Raw genomic sequence first — 21,006 nt, 5'->3', positions numbered from 1 at the left:
ATAACAACAGGACGTGCTGTTATAGTGCATATAGTAATTAAATAATTTGTTCTATTGTTATGTTTTTCTTCTTGCAGAGGCTAGGCTATTAACTGAAAATGGTGACAGGCCTTCAACTTACAAACTAGCACACTCCAGGAATCAATGCAAAACTCAACTCAGTTCAAAGGAAAATAATACACATCATCATCATCATTATTTACATACTGGAGAAATTTATTAGCACATTCATGTTGAAGGCACGATAAAGATAAAGATGATCAGTAAAATAAATAGAGTCAAATAAATGAAGACCTTTTGCTATAGTGTGCGGTTTTAATGAATGATGTATAGCATATTTTTGCTTCCCTTGCGAGAGGGGGGGGGGGGTGTTTGGCTAAAAGACCACAGTAGATGCCTCTCGCCTCTCGCCAAATGGTAAAAATATAAATTTCAAATTGTGGTGCTACAACAGCACAAACTGTTTTAGGTATTAGATCCAATTTATTTCTCAAGGTAAGCCTTGATGCAAATTATAAATGTTTATAGTATACAGTATATGTGCATATTCACTAATTAGACATACCGTAAGCCCACTGTATTTTCTATAACTTAGGAAGGCAGTGATAAAAAAAAAAGAAAAAACCCTAAACTGCTAAAGCTTAGTTTAAAACTAAAATCATTTAGTTCTTAAAAGTCTTAACCATTGGCATTATTCTGTCTTTCAGGCCATGAATATTTAGATCATTTTGACGGACTTGTCTGGAGGTTAAACACTGGTTAAACACTGCTGATATGCAGAAAGGACACAGAATAAGTTTTACTGTTAAATACAGTAATTAGCAAAGACAATGTACACGTATTGAAATTTGCATGTGACTCATTGCATGGCATGTCATTAAATTCTTCAAAAAAATCATATTGTAAATGCCGAAAGGCAAAAAAAGGTGACTCATTACATTAAATCATTCAAACGCTCCTTGAGTACCTGCGGTGAAGAATACATGCAGTCAGACAGTTCTCTGCTCCACCGCTCTGAGGATTTCATCGTTTTCTCTCTGTCCTGTAACCCAGCAGCTCTTTGGATCAGTTCTTGATGTGGATTTGCTCCGCAGGTTCGCTCCTCCACCCATATCACCTATGTCTGTTTCTCTTGACCACTATAGTCCCTGCCACAATATCATATACAGTTCTGTTGTGCTGGAAAAACAGCAGCGTGATGAACGCCGGGAAGAAAAACGCAATGGAGAAATTTTTGTTTAAGGCTCGGATGGTTGACCTAAGAGAGAAGAGATACGATAACATGATGGATTACACAGAGTTTTAACTTAATAGAATACTGTATCTCTTAAAAAATACATATAAAGTTGCAAAGATCGGTGCAGGCACAATAGATTCTCTAAATGCTCATGAGAACTCTGATTAACAACATTAATATAAAGTTTCTTATCATGAAAGAGCGAGAGTACCAACCCTGTTTCCTAAAAGCTCGACTGCTCAGCTCAGGTCTGGATAATACGATCTGCCCCGTGAATTAATGTAAATGAAATACTGTTCTCTATGATGTAGCTATCTGATAGCTCAGACACTCTTTTTTTTGCATTAGTAGTCAGTGCAACACAAATTCTACAGTGTAGATTATTCAGCTAACTACCATTAATCCCTCTTTTGTTCCAGCAAATTGTCACCAAACAACAGCATGTTGTCTTACAGCACGTGTTCATAAAAGAGACAAATAGAAATCACTCCTAAAACTATTTTTCCTCTGACACCACTTCACATTATTATCAAATACAGGCCCCCCAGGAACTCCTTTAATGGCCCTTTCCTTTAAATATAACTAAATGGTCTGATTTAAACATCAAAGGTATTTTGACTTTGCAGGACAATGCATGACCTCTTACTGCCCACTGCACCACTTGCACATTACTGCAACTCAGCCACGTCCCCCGTACAGTCCTGACTTCGCTCCAAACCATTTTGATCATGGCTGCAGCGTACTGAGAAAAAACTTTGTTTTGCATGGAATTTAATTGCATACTCATAAGCAACACGCTTATGAGTATGCAATTAAATTCCACAAAACAAAGTCACATGCACATGTAGTTTCTCGATATAGATGTGATTAAGTATTTTAAAATTTAAGTGTGCGGAATGAAAGTGTGAGAGTAAGTGAGATTAAGTAGATTTCAATTGCACACTCAATTCATCTGTTGAATTTTGAAATGAGCTAATGTAGTTTTTTTATAATATAAAGGTGTTTTCCATTTAAATTTCAAAGTAACATATTTTCTCTTCCTCTGGGCCGATTGTGATGAAACAAAGCCTATATGTTTTTACGTGATGCTAACAAACAGACAAAAAAAAAAAACTTACTATTTTTACTATTACATTTTACGTCCCCACAAATTATTTTCTAGTGCTAGGTTATTTACTGCTCATGCTAGGATAAATCATGTAGGTTTGGTGTCACTGAAATGGTGGTCGAGTCAGAGATCAGAAATTAGGAGTTATGGCTTACAGGAAGTGACAGTTTTGTGGGTGGAGACGCCGTGTTTATAAGAAAAGGGCTGAGAAGAATGACATGACTGGTTTGAGCTGACAGGAAGTAAAAGAGATAAGGAAAGAAAAAAATCTTGGTAACAAGAAATGTTACATTCAACAGCATGTTGAACCTTGAGATGAGAAGCTGGACCAGCAGGTAATGGGTTCCAGTCCTGGCAGGACTGTCTTAGCACAGAATCCCAGACGCTGGACAGAACATTGTAAAACACCACCTGCTCTGTTTCCAGTATTCAACCGGCCAGTTTTGGACAGGGTCAACGAGGTCAATGTGTTTTTCTCACATTCTGATGTTTTTGTATTTCACTGATGCCTCACGATCGGCTGACTAGATAACCGCATTCATGTATAGCTGAACAGGAACTTACGCTGACAGACTGACGTTAGTCGCAGGCACCACACGCACTCGGTTGGGCTGCACCAGGACGGACGTGTCACACGTCACTACTCGCAGGCCAAGCAGAAATTTCCCTGGCGTGGCTCCTCCAACTCCCCAAATACATATGATCTAAACAGTGAGTGACATACAGGTATGTGGATGAATTGGTACTGTATATATGAGTATGCATTACCGTATTCAACAAGAATGGCATTACTACTGTGGCAAAGTGGTCTCATATTCTCGTGATGACAGTGGTAGATGATTTATTGGTAGCCTGTTAAGATAATTATCAGGTTAGGAACGTGTAATATTGGCACACGCCTTGCCTCATGTTCAAAAGTCCAGAGAAGCAATAAATTTACTCAAGTTCTTATTAGAGCTGAGCATTGAAGCAGACCGACCTCATAGAAGCACACCAATATCCGGTACACAAGAGCCACAAGCATCATTTTCTGCAGTTCCTCCATCGATGTGTCTTCATCTATTTCTTCTACAATGAAGTGCATGGCGAATTTGGATATGTCCCTAAAAACAACAATACCATGAGAACGGCACCAACCAAGATGTTTTATACATTTAAGTTACTGTTGGTTAAGAAATTTGTCGACTGTGCTTCATGTTCGCGGTAGCTGTTTGTGACTGACCACGAGGAAAAAACTCAACGCACGGTCACGAGTTACTGCAAACTGTGGGTTTATATTGGAAGCCTAGTAGCTTGTTGGCTAACGATATAGCATACAGTACCTTCATGCAGTCGGCGTTTACGCATGACTGCCGTATGCAAAATTAAGAGTGACTGGAACTATATTGCAAAAGGGACAATGCACGGTACTGTATAACAGACATCAATGTTGTTGTTTTTTTTTATTCATGCACTGTTGAGGAGTTATGGACGAGACAGGAGGACCTTCAGGGTCTAATATCTATGAGAGTAATGATTATTTGGTTACTCATTGTGACCAGGGTATATGTGTGGTGTACATAATTCCCTTTTTCCTAACAATAAGACATAAAACAAAAGAAATCATTTACACATGCAACCAAAGCTTTATTTTATAGTCAACTTCATTCAATATTTCAGCGTGTTTTATCCCTACTGTATTGTACACACTCCGGCATTAGATAAAATGCCAATAAAAGTCTTGCCTTCTGCATAAAATATTCACATTTTACATGTAGTTCTCGCGTCATCGGGATCGTTAAAGTGCACCTGATTGCTGATTTCAGCATTCGAACACTGGCACATTTAACCAGGTAATTAATATCCATCAGCTTAGTGACAAACTTGACTTAGTGACAAAAAACTCACTATATGGACAAAAGAATTTGGCGAGGACATTATATCCAAATACATATACTTCAGTATGGAGTCAGTGCCCTCTTTCGCAGCCATACCAGCTTCCACTCTACTTGGAAGGCTGTCCACAAGATTTTGGAGTGTTCCTGTGGGAATTCGTGCCCATCCATTCTGTAGAGCATTTATGAGGTCAGGCACTGATGTTGGACAAGAACGCCTGGCTCACAATCTCCATCCCAATTCATTCCAAAGCTGCTCGATAGGGTTGAGGTCACAGTGTTGGGGCCAGTCAAGCATTGTCCAAGATGTCTTGGTATGCTGAAGCATTAAGGTTGCCCTTCACTGGGGATAAGGAGCCTGATTGAAACACCTCAATTCAATAATCAACAGGTTTGACCAAATCATTTTGCCCATATGGTGTACCTATTCTCTCTCTCTCTGTAAACATGGCAGAAAATGTGAAAGTTTAATGAAATGAACCTCTGCCATTATAAACACAGAATACGGACCCAACTCACTTCATTCCACTCAGGTGCATTATGCTTAGGATGATGGTGGCTTTGATGAAGAAGAGGATGAAGAAGTCCACCATCTCAGCCAGGAAGCGGTGGAGTGGAGAGGGAATGAAATATTCCCGACCTAACAAAGATCCATAGCAGAGGAACAGGAAGTAAACATGTTGATATATGATACATATGATAGGAATAACATTTAACTAAAGACTTACACTAATCAGTCATAACATAGTGAACACCTACCTAACATTGAGTAGGTCCTCTTTTTTTGCCACCATAACAGTGATGCGCTGTGTGCTCCAACACCTTTCTATCACAACCAGCATTAACGGTTTCCTCAATTTGATCTACACTAGCGCTTCTACTGGATCGGACTACACGGGTCAGCCTTCACTTCCCATGTGCATCAGTGAGCCTTTCCCACCCATGACCCTTGGATCACTTTTGTTATGTCCTGATCACTGCAGAGCAGGAACATCCCACATGACCTGCAGCTTGGAGTTAAAGCTTTTGTCCCTGAAGTTGATGTGTTGGAAACAGAAAAAAATGGGCAAGCATAAGGATTTGAGTGATTTTGAGAAAAGATAAATTGTGATGGCTGGAGGACTGGGTCAAAGCAAGTCCAAAACTGCAGCTCTTGTGGGATGTTCCTGGTCTGCAGTGGTCAGGACGTACCAAAAGTGATGCAAGAAATTAAAACCGTTAACCAAAAACAGGCTGCAGTTTTAGAGTTGCTTTGACCCTGTCCTCTAGCCATCAAACTTTGGCTCTTGTCAAAGTCATGCAAATCCTTATGCTTTTCCACTTTTTCTGCTTCCAACACATCAAGGTTCACTCATTCACTCTCACTTACTCATCTTCTATACCGCTTTATCCTGTATTTAGGGTCGTGGGGACCTGGAGCAGAGCACACACACTCACACACACAAAACCCATTCACGTACTACAGGCAGTTTGGGAGAAACCAGAGTACCCGGAAGAAAACCCACCAAGCACGGGGAGAACATGCAAACTTCATGCACACAGAGACGGGAATCGAACCTGGACCCTGGAGGTGCAAGGCGACAGTGCTAACCACTACACCACCGAGCACATCAATGTTCACTTGCTTGAAAATGTAGCTACTGCGAGAAGGGCCGAATTGTAACGGCTAGACGACCGGGCCCGAGCAAGTCCAGAACTGCAGGTCTTGTGGGATGTTCCTGGGCTGCAGTGGTCAGAAAGTTCCAAAAGTAACCCAAGGAAGGAAAAGCGGTGAACTGGCCACAGGATCGTGGGTGACCGAGGCTCACTGATGCACATGGGGAGTAAAGTCTGACTTGTGTAGTCGGATCCGGGAGAAGCGATGGTGTAGATCAAACTGAGGTAAAGGTTCATTAATCCTGGTGTCAATAGAGAGGTGTCAGAAGACATCACACAGGACATTAGTGTTTTGATGGCAAAAGTGTGTGTGTGTGTGTGTGTGTGTATCAATACTGATATGATACTGTATGTCTGATCAGTGTGTGTGTGTGTGTGTGAGTCAGTACCTGGCTGCTGGGCGTGTCCGTTGTGCTGCAGGTGCTGGGGGACAGGGACATTCTGCCTCTGTGTAATCTCCACCTGTCTTTCGGCCTCGGTGTGAGCCGGTGTGCTGGCCGCGGGAAGCGGAAAAGGCGGGAAAGCAGGAAAAGGGAGAGCGGCTGAAGGCGAGATCCAGGTGCGCGGGTCTGTGTCAATCATGTCCGCCCCCCAGAGCGGCGCTCTCAGGCTCGCGCTCGCTGCGTGTGTCGGGAGGCAGGGAGGAAACACCGAGAGCCAGCTGTGCCAGCTCACATAGCCGCAGTAATACTGCCACATCCACTCCTGCAGCTTCTCACAGTACTCTGACTTGGAGAGTAAGTCCGACCCGCTCTGTGACCCGGCATTCATCTCCCTCCCGTCATTAATCCCACTGCGGGCTTTGGAAACAGTTTTCTCCAGGTCCTCTACTCCTCCGTCGGAGTCCGCCATGACAGCTCTGAGCTCCAGCGTCCTGGGTCTGAGTCCTAAACTGCCCCCGATGCAGCGCCTAGTGCACTAATCAGGGCGCAGGAGACATCAGCGCGAGGTGCAGTGTAGTGCGCGCGGAGAGGGACGCTGTGCTGTATGGAACACAGCCCAGTGAACCTGTATACACTGAGGAATACGGCAGTGGGGCAGTCTGTATTTTTACTGCTGTAAACACGCGCACAGGGGGCGCCATAGAGCAACTACAAGCCTTCACAAAACTGCACACACTGACCAGGGCTCTTAAATCAAATAAAATGCTGCATGTGGGCTAGGCAAAGATCCTAAAAATTATAATCTAGTGCACAGAAACATCATGGCTAGCTAAATCCTAGATCTATACATATAATAAAGCTGTAAAGTTGGCATGTCTGTACATTGAAGATATTTGCTAAAAAATAATTTGGGGTTGTAAGATGAGTAATTGATGTTTTGGGGAACTTTTGTCTGTCTGTTTATGCACACATCATGATTTAGGGCAGTGGTGGCTCAGTGTGTTAAGGCTCTGAGTTACTGATCAAAAGACCGGCGGTTTGAGCCCCAGCTCCGCCAGGTTGTCGCTGTTGGGCCCTTGAGCAAGTCCCTTAACCCTGTCTGCTCTAGGGGTGCCGTGAAAGGGCCGACCCTGCGCTCTGACCTACTAACAAGAAGCTGGGATAATAAACGCGACCGTACACCTTTATTCCGTGCACTTAGAAACACATAGAAGTTTTAGTTAATTCCAAAATTCAACAGATGGCATTGTACCTTTTTTAAAATGCGCTTAAGATTGCAATTAAATTCACAGCGAACAAAGTCACAGGCACAACTACTACTGAAAATTTTATATCTGTCTGTCTGTATGTATGTCCAGCCAGAGTTTATCACAGAATCACAGGAATCTGAAAACAGGACAGAGATAAATTAAACTTTTGCAAGTGTTTTGCCTGAAGTTAAGCCTGTGTCATGAATGAAATCATTATGTTTAGAAAAGAAGTTATGAGCATAGGCTTTTTCCCCTCAGGGTGGGTGTGGCTATATGCATCACTTAAAAGGGACAATCAACGCCATAGTTTTCGTGTGGCGTATGTCAAAGAGACAAAGTATGTGAAAAGCCAGAAATGACACAAGCTGCCAAAATCCACACATAAGCTGCCAAACAAAACAAAAACAAAAGAGCGACACAGCATGGTTTACTCCAAAAAAGGAACGTAGACAATGAAAACTGAACCTTCAAAGATGTATGGACAGATCAATGTCTGTTTGCATCATATGTCTTAAAATATGAGCTCTGGGTTAAACCAGGGCCCTGGACATGTGAGGCAGCAACACTAAATACTGCACTGACATTTCTCCACTTTTAAAGGACATTATGATTTAACATGATCTTCAAATAGAATAAATACATTTAGTTAAATTTACATTAAAAGGTATTTAAAAAGGCATCATAACTCATAACAACTTATATATGAATATGTGTCCAAGCAAGCAAATTTTGAAACTGAGACTTCAGCATCTGTCAGATAAATAATTTAGTATAAAGACCTAAAATCTTAAAAAATAATAATTCTCATTCATGTTTGTATTCAGTTGTTTGTTTGTCTTTAACTTATTGCTGTATGGTTTATTTTCATGACACCATGACACACATTTAGTATATCTACAGTCGTTTGTTGGTTTATTATACATCAATAAAAATCCCTGAGTTACAAGGTAGCATGTATTCCTGGAATAACGTGACTATATGTATTTATTGATTATTTTACAAATGAGAAGTTTTCCATGTAAAAATACATACATAATCACAGTGCTGCAGAATATAATAAGAGATACTGTGAGAAAGTGCAGAGATTATGGTGAATGTTCTTTTTAGTCTTTTTGGTCCCTTATCATTTACATTAACGGCAGAGCCCGATCAGCTGAAGGATCATCAAGAAAAGTGTTACAATGTCTAGGTAGAGGTTAAGTGCAGCAAAAATGTATTCCTCTGGACTCAGGGCGTATTTGTGTTTCCCACCCAGCATTAGCTGTGTATCCATCACCAGGTACTAGCAGAAAGAATCAGAGATATAAGACGTGTGTTAGTGTTTTAAGCAGTTCCTGTGAACAGTGTAATATTTTTTGACAAGTAATACGCTGTAATGTATACACATTCTAAACAAGCTCCATAAGAGCACATCTGGACGGATACTTACTATAGAGAAGACCAGCGTCCCCAGTGATGCATAAACAATGTACAGATACTGTAGATAAAAAGTATAATAAGGAGTAAATAAAATATGAAGACCTTATCGTTCATGCTCAATGAATTGTCAGTCATATTGTTTACCTGGGATCTCATGATAGCACAGAGTATTCCAAACGAGAGCAGAGTCCAGCATAGTGCCCAAAGGATTCCACTGACAGTTGTGAAGTCCCACTATAAGTAAAAGATTTGAAAGAATAATTTATTTTTATCTTAGGTGAGAAGTAAAAAATGTCATAAAAATGTCATGTACTCAGGAGCTCGTAAAAATGTGCACATACATATCTAAAAAAAAGAAAAGAAAAGAAAAAAGAAAACCCATCTATATTACAGTGCTACAAGAGTGCTTTAAAAGTGATTGTCAGAGATTTTCTTTCTATTGTTCAACACATTTCACAATGCAATGCTTTATCAGTTTGGCTCCAACATCTCAACATGTATCACACAACATAGTTCAGATTTTTTGGCCAGAAAAAAAAATGTAAGATTGTTGTTTTAGCCTTTAGTAGTTCTCATAATTAAGAATACTGTTTCACATATTTAATGTTAAAACTATTCCAATTATCTGTTTTTACATCTTTATCACAAAAATGTCATTATTTGTCATATTATTAAAAATTGTGTTTTATTTCTTTTATTATATCTCAGTAAATGGGTTGGATTCACAATAAGGAGCAATTAATGTCTTAAATTTTGTCCCACCTTTATTTACACTACACTAATCGTATAGCAATATCACCATTTTCTAAATCTAGGAAATGAAGTAGTGCAAGTATCTGTCCATATACTGCATCTTTTTCAGCTACATACAAATGACAACAATTTACAGTATCTTTCACAGGGTCATTCTATTTCTTCAGACCTTATACTGTATACAGTACTGTATACAGTTTGAGAAAGATGTTTTAAAAGGTGGCTTTACATCCCATGCAAAAGTCTTGAGCTGTCTGTCATTTCTTCATATTTTTCTTCCAAAGAGCAATACTTGAACTTCTAATATTTTTAATGGAGTGTTGAGGAATCATTCTCCAGACCTCCTGAAGGACTTCTTTGGCTCTCATTTCTGACAAATTTACGGCTTGCATTTTCAATCCACATTTTTTTGTTGAGACTTTGATCATGACCTATGAATCATTTAAGCATTAGAAAACATCTAATGTAGGACATGAACCAGTGAGAAACAGGTGCAGATGATAACAGATGATCAGGCCAGTGATTAGTATACCAGTGATGCTGAATGAACAAATAAGAACCGATGAGAGGAAAAACAAGGTTGCTACTGTGATTCTTACTTTTGATTTCACAGTAAAACATTTGTTCCAATTTAATTTAATTAAATTTGTTATGAGCAGGTGGACTCAAGAGTGGTTAGCACTGTCACCTTGCACCTCCAGGGTCCGGGTTCGACTACCGGCCAGGCTCGATTCCCGTCTCTGTGTGCATGGAGTTTGCACGTTGTCCCCGTGCTTGGTGGGTTTCCTCGGGTACTCCGTTTCCTCCCACAGTCCAAAGACATGTAGGTTAGGTTAATTGGTGTTCTCAAAATTGCCCAGAGTGTGTGAGTGTGTGAGGATTAAGCGGTAATGATGATGAATAAGTGAGAGGTGAAGCAAGATTGCCATGACACTGACCTTAGATTGCATTGCAAATACACTCAGACCGAAAGACACCAAGGCAGTGGCTCCTACTGCCCAAAGAACAGCCTCTGCATTAAAGTACCTAAAACACAGTTATAAAGGTAAATAGTTATAAAAAGTTATATACTGTATAAAGTATAAAATATAATATATATATATATATATATATATATATATATATATATATAAAATTTAATATATATATATATATATATATATATATATATATATATATAGTAATCATAATAAGATAGATAGATAGATATTTTATACATTATATTTTATATATATATATATATTATAATATTATAAAGTTATATACTGTAAAAAATATGCATTTTATCACTTATTATATACAGTTGTTATACATGTGAAGAAAATCCCCTCACAGGAAGTATACAGACTGCTAATCTAAATCAATGTCATATTTCGATCATTATGCCATAGTGCTGTTGAATTCCCCAAACAGAAATGGTTATAAAATGCTAAATCATTCCTTATGATGAAAATAAACTAACAATATCCAACAAATATCATTGGAAATTCCATATCCAACAAATTATAATTTCCCTAATAACTTGAGCAGATATCCGTGTGCTCGGAAATTACACATCGTCTAAGGCATTTTAATACACTTTATTAGATGCTAAGAAAGACTTGTAATTATTGATACAGTATAGTGAAACGTCATAGTTTATTTAGTATTTATGAAGGGGTCTCGGCCATGTCTGTAACAGTCAGTATTATGAATAGTTTGTATTATGATTACTATCTACTAATATATACTTTAATATTATAATAACTATAAAACACGTACTTAATATTTTAGAACTAAGATATTACAACCAGTATATGTTGTCAAGAATTTTATCTAGGCTTTTTCTCAAGAATGTTTTCCTTAATACACGGAACCAGTGTGCCAATTTGCCGTTTGGTATCATAGTTTTTATTTAAGGTTTTATTTGAATGGTTTAAGTAATATGAAGGTGACTTTTAAGTTATGTTCACAGCTCAACTCATACAGCGCCAAGATGTATCATAAATCATATATTAACATTGTCCTGCATATATTTTACTGATATAAACAGTATAAATGATGAAGTGGATCTCTTTACTAATGAGTGAAGTGTTGCAGTGTGAAACAGTGTCAATTATTAACTTACTGAAACTACATTATTGATTTGAATCTTATTGTTGTTCTCTCTTTAGACCTTGACTGGCTACTGTTAATGAAAGCAACACACACATGAGCTTCTATATATTGTATAATAATAATAATAATAATAATAATAATAATAATAATAATAAGCAGAAGAAGAAGGGAAAAAAAGAAGAACTCATCTAGATATTTATATTTATTATACTGAGGTATTAACGTAGTTTAAGGTATATTAGAAAGTAGGTAAGGGTTTACAATTCTTTAGTAAAGTTTATGTGATCATATATTAATCAATTACTGTTAGGAAAAAAAGTGAAATTCTCAGTATTTATGTATGAGGTTTTACCAATTTGTCTATTTTTAAATTAATGAAATAAGAACACATTTTGATAATGAACTCAAACTTAAAAGTAGAATTTACTTTTAAGTACCTCTCATGAACAAAAAAAAGAGTTTGTAGAAATAGTTAAAAGGTTAAAGCTAAAAAATAAGCTGTTTAGCTTTAATGTAATCAGTAATTTGATTAATTTAGGTTGAAGCCCACAAACAGGTCTCTCTGTATTAATACAAAGAAATAAACTGTTATAAGATTGAGTAACTTACGCCTTGTTTTACCCTAAATACACTCCCTGTTCAGTAATCAGAGAGTGAATCACAGATGAGAAATCAAAAAAGTAGATCAGATAAAGTTCTTTCAAGATCTTTTTAAAGAGTTTTCTCTTAAAATGACTCCAGTGCATTAAAAATTCACTAATACCATTTCAGCACTGTTATTTCAGCGGTGAAACATGAACTAATCCCAGTAAAAACATTCAGTTTATCTTTTCTAATTAATGTCTATTGATGCAGGTGTTTGTTTACATTAAGCAAGTAGCTTATTAGTATCTTATTTGAAAGAAAAATATTAAATCTGGGACACCAGTGAGAAACAGGTGCAGATGATAACAGATGATCAGGCCAGTGATTAGTATACTGGTGATGCTGAATGAACAAATAAGAACCGATGAGAGGAAAAACGAGGTTGCTGCTGAGGTTCTTTCATAAACAATGAATTTTCGCAGCCTGTCGCAGTAAAACATTTGTTCCAATTTAATTTAATTTAATTTAATTTGTTATGAACGGGTGAACTCAAGAGGTGGCGTAGTGGTTAGCACTGTCGTCCTGCACCTCCAGGGTCCGGGTTCGACTACCGGCCAGGCTCGATTCCCGTCTCTGTGTGCATGGAGTTCATACTGTAACATTGCTTTTACTCAACTTTTTGATTTCACTTATGGTGCAGGTTAAACTTTAGGTAGAGATCCAAGTACTGCAAAAGTTTTAATAAATGCTGTCCATCCAGTTTTGTGTGGTGTTGCAACAAAATCTGGCAGGACAGACATCAGACAGACATCAGACAGACATCAGACAGACATCAGACAGACATACAGACAGACAGAATTTTTCTAAGACTGGTATGTAATGTACATTTTAGTGATGTAAAGATATCACTTAAAGAGCGAACTCTGACCAATGTACAAATAAAACCTTTCTTCTATTTATCTAAATATGAAAACTGTAAAACATCTTACTTACACAGTCACTGATCCAAGCACCATACCCTCTGCAACAGTCTGTTCGGGAACATATAAGTTAATACCATGATACCCTGTGTATAATCAGTGTTTCCTTAAACATAGGACAGGCTGATGTCTACTTACAAACAGCCCGAGGAAGAAGAAGTTCAAGGGAACCTTTCGGCGGACATCACCACAACAGGAAAGCACAATGACAAGAGCAAGTGTTGTCCCCCTGTTGAAAAGCACACATGCATGCATGCATACACACACAGACACACACACACACACACACCTGTATTGACCTGTCATGGAGTTAGTGAGAGGGAGAACAGACAGGTCAGAAATGAATCAACTATGCATTTCTGATTCAATATACTGAATTTAGGCCTGCCAAGATACAGCTTAGTTTTTAATTAAATGAAACCCAAAATAAGATGGATCAGATGGATCAGGTGCACGACGGAGGTAGAGTACAGGACATTCAGTGTCATTTTCCCTCTTTAGTCAAGGTCCAATTTACTGACTTATTTACAGCCCTCTGTATCGATCTGATAACCAGCTAGCTTGGTGTGATCATTACGTAAAATTTCTTATCCACAAGCCCACAAACACTTAAGCAATGAAGAACACTTACATCATAGTGTAGGCAAACCAACTGCTGCGGATGACAAATATTTTAAGAGCATTCCTGTAAAAAGGGGACAAAAGTAACCCTAAGAATTACTAGAGAATCATATTTAAATTCTTAGACCTGTGCAGAGGAATTGCTGATATTTAAATGCCTGCTATAAGACTTTTTCCTTCGGATTAACTTAAAAAGCTAGTTACTTACCAATAGAGGAATGCACAGATTATTCCGACTGTTATCAGCAATTGAACCATAAGGGTGAGGTACACCTTTCTGATAAAACCTGAAGATAAATATATAAACCACAATCAACTATGGAGGGTGAGCGTGGAAAACATACACGGGTCAGTCATAGCAATAAAACCAATGACATATTATTATAACCTGATTATACATAAGGGGTGGGTATATATGCTCGTGTGCAGTAAGTGAGCAGTCGATTCTCAAAGTCGATGTGTTGGAAGCAGGTGTAAGGATCAGAGTGACTTTGACAAAGGCCAGAATTTAATGGCTAGACAACTGGGTCAGAGCAGCTCCAAAAGCACAGTACATGCAGAACTGGCAACAAGGTCACGGGCACCCAAGGCTTATTAATGTGCATGTGGATCGAAAGGCTAGCCCTTATGTTCCAAACCCACAGGAGACCTACTGAAGCACAAATTGGTGAAAAAGGCAATGCGGATTGTAAGAGGAAGGTGTCAGAACACCTTTCTTCCTGCAGGCCATTCACAGTGCCCATGCTGCCCCGTGTCGAAAATTCTAAAAGAACTAAAATGGGCAATCAGAACTGGACCATGGAGAAACTGAAATAGGTGACCTGGTCTGATGAATCATGTTTTCTTTTACATCATGTGGACCGTGTCAGTTACATGGGGAGGAAAGAGTTTGAACCAGGATGCACTGGGGGAAGGACAAGCTGGCCAGATTCTGCTCAGGTGCCACAGTCCTGCCATTCGGGTGATGTTTTTTTGACATGTACCACCTACTTCGACTTCGTTGCGAATCAAATAAACCCCTTAATGTCAATTATATTTTTCTAAAAGCAGTGGCCTCTTACATACTGTGTCCTGGCGTGCTCCAAACAATATTCTTTGCCTTCAATTTCTCAAAATCTAAATTCATATGTAGAATGTGCAAGTTAACAAATGTCTAGGCCATTGAGATTCCACATCTTACTACAACTCATATTAAAATAATGATTTAAAAAAGCTGTTAAACACAGGTATAATAATGAATATTATATTATATTCATTATAATATTATATATTATTATTATATTATTATATTATATATTCATTATTATATAATATTATATATTATATAACTACATATATATATATATATATATATATATATATATATATATATATATATATATATATATATATATAGTTAAGCAATCACCTCACACACCTCGTCTGACGGAAGTTTCAGAGAAGCAGTTAACATCCTCAAAGTACTGCGTGTATTCTGGAGGCAGTTCGCCTGCTGTTCCGACATTATTACTACTTTGAGTGACTGTGAAAATTCCCGGCTCCCCGACATTCCTGTCTCCATGGCTGTAGGGTTGTGGGTATGTGGAGTTGTAAGGAGGAGGAAGTTGATCCCCATTAACCACTGCTGGTCTCTCCATGCGAGTTTTGTAACCAAGGAGTTCTTGATAAGGGAGCCTTATAATGAATGGTGAACCTGAATAATGGAAATAGTTTATTTAAATAAAAGAAGTGTGTTTTTTTTTTTAAATAACTGTACATTATTCAACTTAAAAGTCATCCTTGTTTTGTTAGAACAGTGACACATTTTAGGTACAGTACACACACATTAAACACATTCACTAGTTTCATTTTATGAGTTTCGTTTCATTCAGCACAGCATCTGACTTCTGGTCAGCATCCGGCCTTGTTTTTGCAAAATTATCATTTATATTAGCGACATATAGCAAAAACCAGATCAAATTTTCTGAATTGAAGAATACAGAAAATACACTGAACTAAATCACATAACATATGTTAATCTTACAGTTATTCTTCTAGTTGCACAAACACAATGTGCTCATTTCACAAAAGCATAAATTAAGAAATGATCTCATGGTTACATGATTTCTTTTAAACATTTTAATGATGATAGTTTAAAATTAATTTTGATATCATGTAGATATTTAGCCTAATTCATGTCTATCTTACCTTTCACTCTCGGCCTCAGTGCAGCTCTGTTCCATAAAAGCTACATGCAGGGCAAAGTCTACCCTCAATAGCTTTGTTTCCTGGGAGACTCGGACCAGCCTATGAGAGCCAATCAATATTTGAGGCTCTTTCCACATGAAATTAACACCTGGATTACACAAACATAAAAAGTGTTAAATCAACACCCGAATTACTTAAACACATACAGTTATAAATTTTACAGTAAAGTATTTCCACATTCAGTATTATAAATCAACAGTGCTGCATGGAACAAAAAACGTTGTGTATTTGTGCATTTACGTCCACAGGGAACACATAATGCCCCCCCCCCTCCCCAATACTCACCCCATTATTTGTACACTGACAAAACTTTTTTCATGTCAATAAAATGTACAGTATTCTTATTACTACTGACAATGATTATAATTTATAGGATTAAATTAACACCTATAATGTCAAGTTTTGATGAGTAATAACCACGCTGTCAATTTGTCCATTTTTAATGGTGCCCATAACTTTTATTACTTATAATCAGTAATGACGGGTCATGATGTTAAAGCTAAAAAACATAATAAACAGAAGGGAATAAAACACCAAACATACAATTTTGGACTTTTTTAAAAAAAAAAAGTAAATAATACAGTTCAAGACATTCAGTTAATATTCACGGCTAAGATTTTGATGATACCGGCTGATTTCAGAAAATGTAGATTTCCTGGCATTGTCACACCCAACAATCTTTCTGGGATTAGCTTTGGTTGCGAAACAAGTTAATTGTATTGTAAAGATGTCAGATGTGAGAAGTGTTAAATGTTAAAGTTTTTTTACTTCACTTTAAAAAATTGCCAGTAGAGGGCAACAAGTGCTAGACAACTTTATGCTGCAGGGGTTCTGTAAACTACTGTAAACTGCTTAAAGCTATACAGAAAACTCTTGTCCTAATCAGTAGCCATAAATAATGCACATATTTACCAAGAGCCATGCAAATCATTATTATTTCTTATGACAAAATACAGATGAGTTTGGTTATGGGGTTGGGTACTAGTCCTAATGTTTAATGAGTATTAATTACTTTACTATCTATTATGAGTTATTGATAATTACTATATAATTACACTATAGTCACCCACTCTAATATCTCATTAGACCACCTTTTGCTTTGATTCCATCAGGAAAGAAAAATCTATTGATGAAATAACCTAGTCATTCAGTACTGTATATTCAGGTCAGCAGCTGAGCACATTTTTTTGGACGCACAACGTTGCTGAATTTAGACCTCACCAACAGAAGCAATCCCAGATCATAACACTGTCCCACAGGCTTGTACAGTGGGCACTATGCATGATGGATCGCTTCATTGGACTTCCTTCTTACCCTGATGCACCCATCACTCTGGAACAGGGTAAACCTGGACTCATTAGACCACATGACCCTTTTCAGTACATTCTATGTGCGCGTTGGATTAGCATCACAGATAAATGGTTTTCTTTCGGCTACACAGCTGTTTAGTTCCATTGAGTTCTCTTGGTATTGTGGAAATGCCCTTGTTTTAACTATTAAAAATAGCTGTGAGTTTTCTTTACGATTTGATTCCACTGAGCATTTAAGTGATCTCTCATCATGCTCATTCGGGTTGTTTTTCTGACCACATTTCTTCATCAAAGCTTCCAGATAATTTTTTTTTACAGGTCTTAGCCCAATTTTAGTAATTTCAGCAATCTCCTTAGTTGTTTTCTTTGCTTGATGCGGCACAATTATTTGACCCGTCTGAAACAGAGTAACATTTTTGCCACGACCACAGGATATTTCTTCTAACATGGTTGATTAAAAAAATGAGGAGCTTCTTACTACTTACAATTAAGAGAATAGGCCCATAGATATGTTTATTCATTAGGTAACTGGAAATTCAAGTAAACACTGATCAGCCATAACCTTTATCCACAGTGATTTACCTGTGTTTTATTACACATCTCAACATCAACATCAACATGAGTTGAGGGCCTTACACAGCAGCCTAGAAGTGGCAACTTGGTGATGCTGGGATCTAAAGGGATAAGGACAAACAGTGCATTACAGCTTGCTGTGTATGGGGTTGCGTAGTTGCAGATATCTCAGAGTGCCCATGTTGGCCCTTTCCAATGGTTAAATGGGAACGTGAGCATCAGAACTGGGCCATCGAGGAATGGAAGAAGAAGAAGGCCTTATCTGATTAATCATGTCTATTTTTACATCACATGGATGGCCAGGTGTGTATGCTTGTGGCCTCTTTAAACAAAACATGGTGCATTGCCACACAGCAAAAAATGATCAGGAAGAGTTTAAAGAACATGAAAAAGAGGCCTGATTCATTTATTTATTCACTTTCTATACCACACTTATCCTGTGTAGGGTTGCGGGGGCCTGGAGCTACTCCCAGGAGACTTTGGGCAAAAAAGCAAAAGGTGGGCTATATCCTGGACAGGGTGGCATTCCATCGCAGGGCACACACCCACACATACTAAAGGGCAATTTGGGAATTCCAATAAACCTAATCTGCATGTCTTTGAAGATGCAGGGACCTAGGGCTAACCTTGCCCTGAAGGCATGAGGGATGTCACCATGCCACCAAGTCTGATTCAACTCAATAAATTTTTTATTGGTAAATGAACCTGGCCAAGAATTAAACCACTAAGCCATCTTTAATTTAAATTTATTCTAACGAGCAAGCCAGAGGTTTGACTACAGGGCTTTCTAGATGGATGGATGGTTGGAGTTGAAACTGATTGCAAAGAAAACTTCCTGAAGATGACATAAGTAGAAAACCTTAAAAGAAACCATTCTCATCTGGGCGACACTGAATAATGGACTATAAATTTTTAACATTATAATTTCAACATTGCCCTGCGATGGATTGGCACTCTGTCCAGGGTCTACCCTGCCTCGGGCCCTAAGCCTCCTGGGAAAGGCTCCAGGTCCCCGCAACCCTGAATAGAAGATAAAGAGGTATAGAAGATGTAGAGTGAGTTTCAACATTATGTATATTTTATTACAGTTCACAGCTCTTCACTGATGGAGACTTGAGTGCAAAACTGTTCGTAGAGTCCTAATCTGTTAAAAAAAACTGTTCATAATATTTGGTGACCAAAGCCATCTTCATGATATTAAAGTGTTTTTTTTTTTTTTTTACATGCCCCTATGTTCCCATGTCCGATCTGTACTGGTTTCACATCGCAACTCCAACCATCCATCCATCTAGAAAGCCCTGTAGTCCAACTGGAGACCATGAAGGCCAGTGGTGAATACCAGTGGATTTGTTCCCATTTTACGACAGTGGAGGGTCAACATTCAAACGTTCATTCACATGCTACTGGCAGTTTGGGAACGCAAACCAACCAGGCACAGCCTTAATGGCAGGAATCAAACCAGCAACCTGGAGGTGCAAGGCAACAGTGCTAACCTCTCAGCCGCCTTGTTAGAGTACCACCTCGCAACTTACAGGACTTACAGGATGTGCTGCTATCATCTTGATGCCTGATACCACAGCACACATTCAGAGGTTTTCTGGAGTAATGCCTTAAAATATCAGAGGAGGTTGACATGAGGACCTACACACTCATTCACTGCTTTATCCTGTGTACAGGGTTGCGGGGAGCCTGGAGCCTAACCCAGAAGACTTAGGTGGGGTACACTCTGGATGGGGTGCCAATTAATTGCAGGGCACAGACTACAGGCACCAATTATCCTAATCTGTATGTCTTTGTACTGTGGGAGGAAACCGGAGTACCCGGAGAAAACCCATATGGGAGAGCTCATATGCGATTCCTGAGGCGGGATTTGAACCTGGAACCTGGGGGGGTCCGAGGCGACAATGCAAATCACTACGCCACTGTGTCACCGAAGACCTACACAATACTCAATACACAAAATATCATGATCTGTGTATGATCTGTATGTAGCCAGACAGAGCGGGAGAGAGAGATTAGGCGTATTTGTTTTCTTTTTATTGATATTTGCATAACATGTCTTGGTCATTTCCATTCTTTAGCAATGCTGTAACTGCTGTAACGGTCAGAGAGAGAGAGAGAGAGAGAGACTTCCATTGGTGCTTAATATCCAATGACCTCTAACCTAAACCCTCAGAGCTTCAGTAGTGTGAGAGAAGGCAGGCCGCTTGGCTCTGCCTGACGGGGTTTGCTGCCTCACACTTCCTTTTACTTTCTGAAACTTTTACTTTTCCGCCGTGTCTGAAGGACGGCATGGAGGCGCTTCTTCTCGCGTATGCAAACGCGGCCTCTGACGTGTGCAATCACGTGGCTTTTGGCGTCGCACCCCCTGCGCTCGCGCATTTTTTTCGGCTGTTGTCTATAGGGTTCGGTTAGAATCTGTACATTCTCACGGCCGTGTGTGTGTTTCTGCACATCACTCGGGAAAGTAACGCACTTTCGGATCTACTGCCGGTGCCTCGCGGCTCGTCCTACTCCGTGGACAGGTAAGAAATCAGCCGAAATAAATATCCACCAGAGACCCGAATGAGCAAAGCCGACCCGAAAAAAAAAAGTTATAACTGTTATCTCTGCGCTTGCTAACTAGTTAGCTGAGCGCCGTGGCCTAAACCTAAACTCCCTGGTGTTAAGTTATACATTGAACTTTGTTTGTCCGGTCCGTATCGGTTTAGAGAGGGTAACGGAAATAAAGCCAGCTCGTGCTCCTGTCCTGGTTTAAATCAACGCGTCCGGTTTAGACGTTAGCTCGAGCGCGAGCGGTTCCGCTAAAAAGCCGTTTAAATGGGGCTGTGAGTGTGCGCGTGAGCGTGTCTCCACTCCGCCGTCGAGATAAAAAAAAAAAAAAAACACAGCAGAATAATATGGCGACATGGC

The 21,006-nt window shown here is 38.9% G+C and overlaps 3 protein-coding genes across 3 annotated transcripts in view; 1 reads left to right on the top strand and 2 right to left on the bottom strand.

The window, feature by feature from the left end:
• Nucleotides 1-220: 220 nt before the first annotated feature.
• fam8a1b (family with sequence similarity 8 member A1b) lies at nt 221-6,765 on the bottom strand. Its single transcript, XM_053493663.1, has 5 exons — nt 6,265-6,765; nt 4,739-4,859; nt 3,325-3,448; nt 2,910-3,049; nt 221-1,258 (listed from the first exon to the last, which is right to left on the bottom strand). The coding sequence occupies exons 1-5, from the start codon at nt 6,725-6,727 to the stop codon at nt 1,114-1,116; spliced, it is 993 nt and encodes a 330-aa protein (XP_053349638.1). The 5' UTR covers nt 6,728-6,765; the 3' UTR covers nt 221-1,113.
• Nucleotides 6,766-8,389: 1,624 nt separating this feature from the next.
• The window catches only part of zgc:110410 (uncharacterized protein LOC553618 homolog), an 18,010-nt gene continuing 5,393 nt past the window's right edge, over nt 8,390-21,006 (bottom strand). Inside the window, exons 2-11 of the mRNA XM_053494072.1 lie at nt 16,151-16,298; nt 15,381-15,656; nt 14,172-14,250; nt 13,974-14,027; nt 13,481-13,571; nt 13,356-13,393; nt 10,619-10,706; nt 9,072-9,161; nt 8,938-8,985; nt 8,390-8,790 (exon numbers count right to left, since the gene is read on the bottom strand). Coding sequence (XP_053350047.1) covers nt 8,641-8,790; nt 8,938-8,985; nt 9,072-9,161; nt 10,619-10,706; nt 13,356-13,393; nt 13,481-13,571; nt 13,974-14,027; nt 14,172-14,250; nt 15,381-15,600 — 858 coding nt within the window. The 5' untranslated portion in view covers nt 15,601-15,656; nt 16,151-16,298 and the 3' untranslated portion in view covers nt 8,390-8,640. The remainder of the gene's footprint in view (nt 8,791-8,937; nt 8,986-9,071; nt 9,162-10,618; nt 10,707-13,355; nt 13,394-13,480; nt 13,572-13,973; nt 14,028-14,171; nt 14,251-15,380; nt 15,657-16,150; nt 16,299-21,006) is intronic.
• zhx2a (zinc fingers and homeoboxes 2a) overlaps nt 20,367-21,006 on the top strand; it is a 20,921-nt gene continuing 20,281 nt past the window's right edge. Inside the window, exon 1 of the mRNA XM_053494071.1 lies at nt 20,367-20,618. The gene's annotated coding sequence lies outside the window, so the exon portion shown is untranslated. The remainder of the gene's footprint in view (nt 20,619-21,006) is intronic.

Source organism: Clarias gariepinus, chromosome 4 (assembly GCF_024256425.1).
Source record: "Clarias gariepinus isolate MV-2021 ecotype Netherlands chromosome 4, CGAR_prim_01v2, whole genome shotgun sequence".
Classification (NCBI taxonomy): Eukaryota; Metazoa; Chordata; class Actinopteri; order Siluriformes; family Clariidae; genus Clarias; species Clarias gariepinus.
The sequence above is the reverse complement of the archived record's forward strand: the minus strand, read 5'-3'. Positions and strand labels throughout refer to the sequence as shown.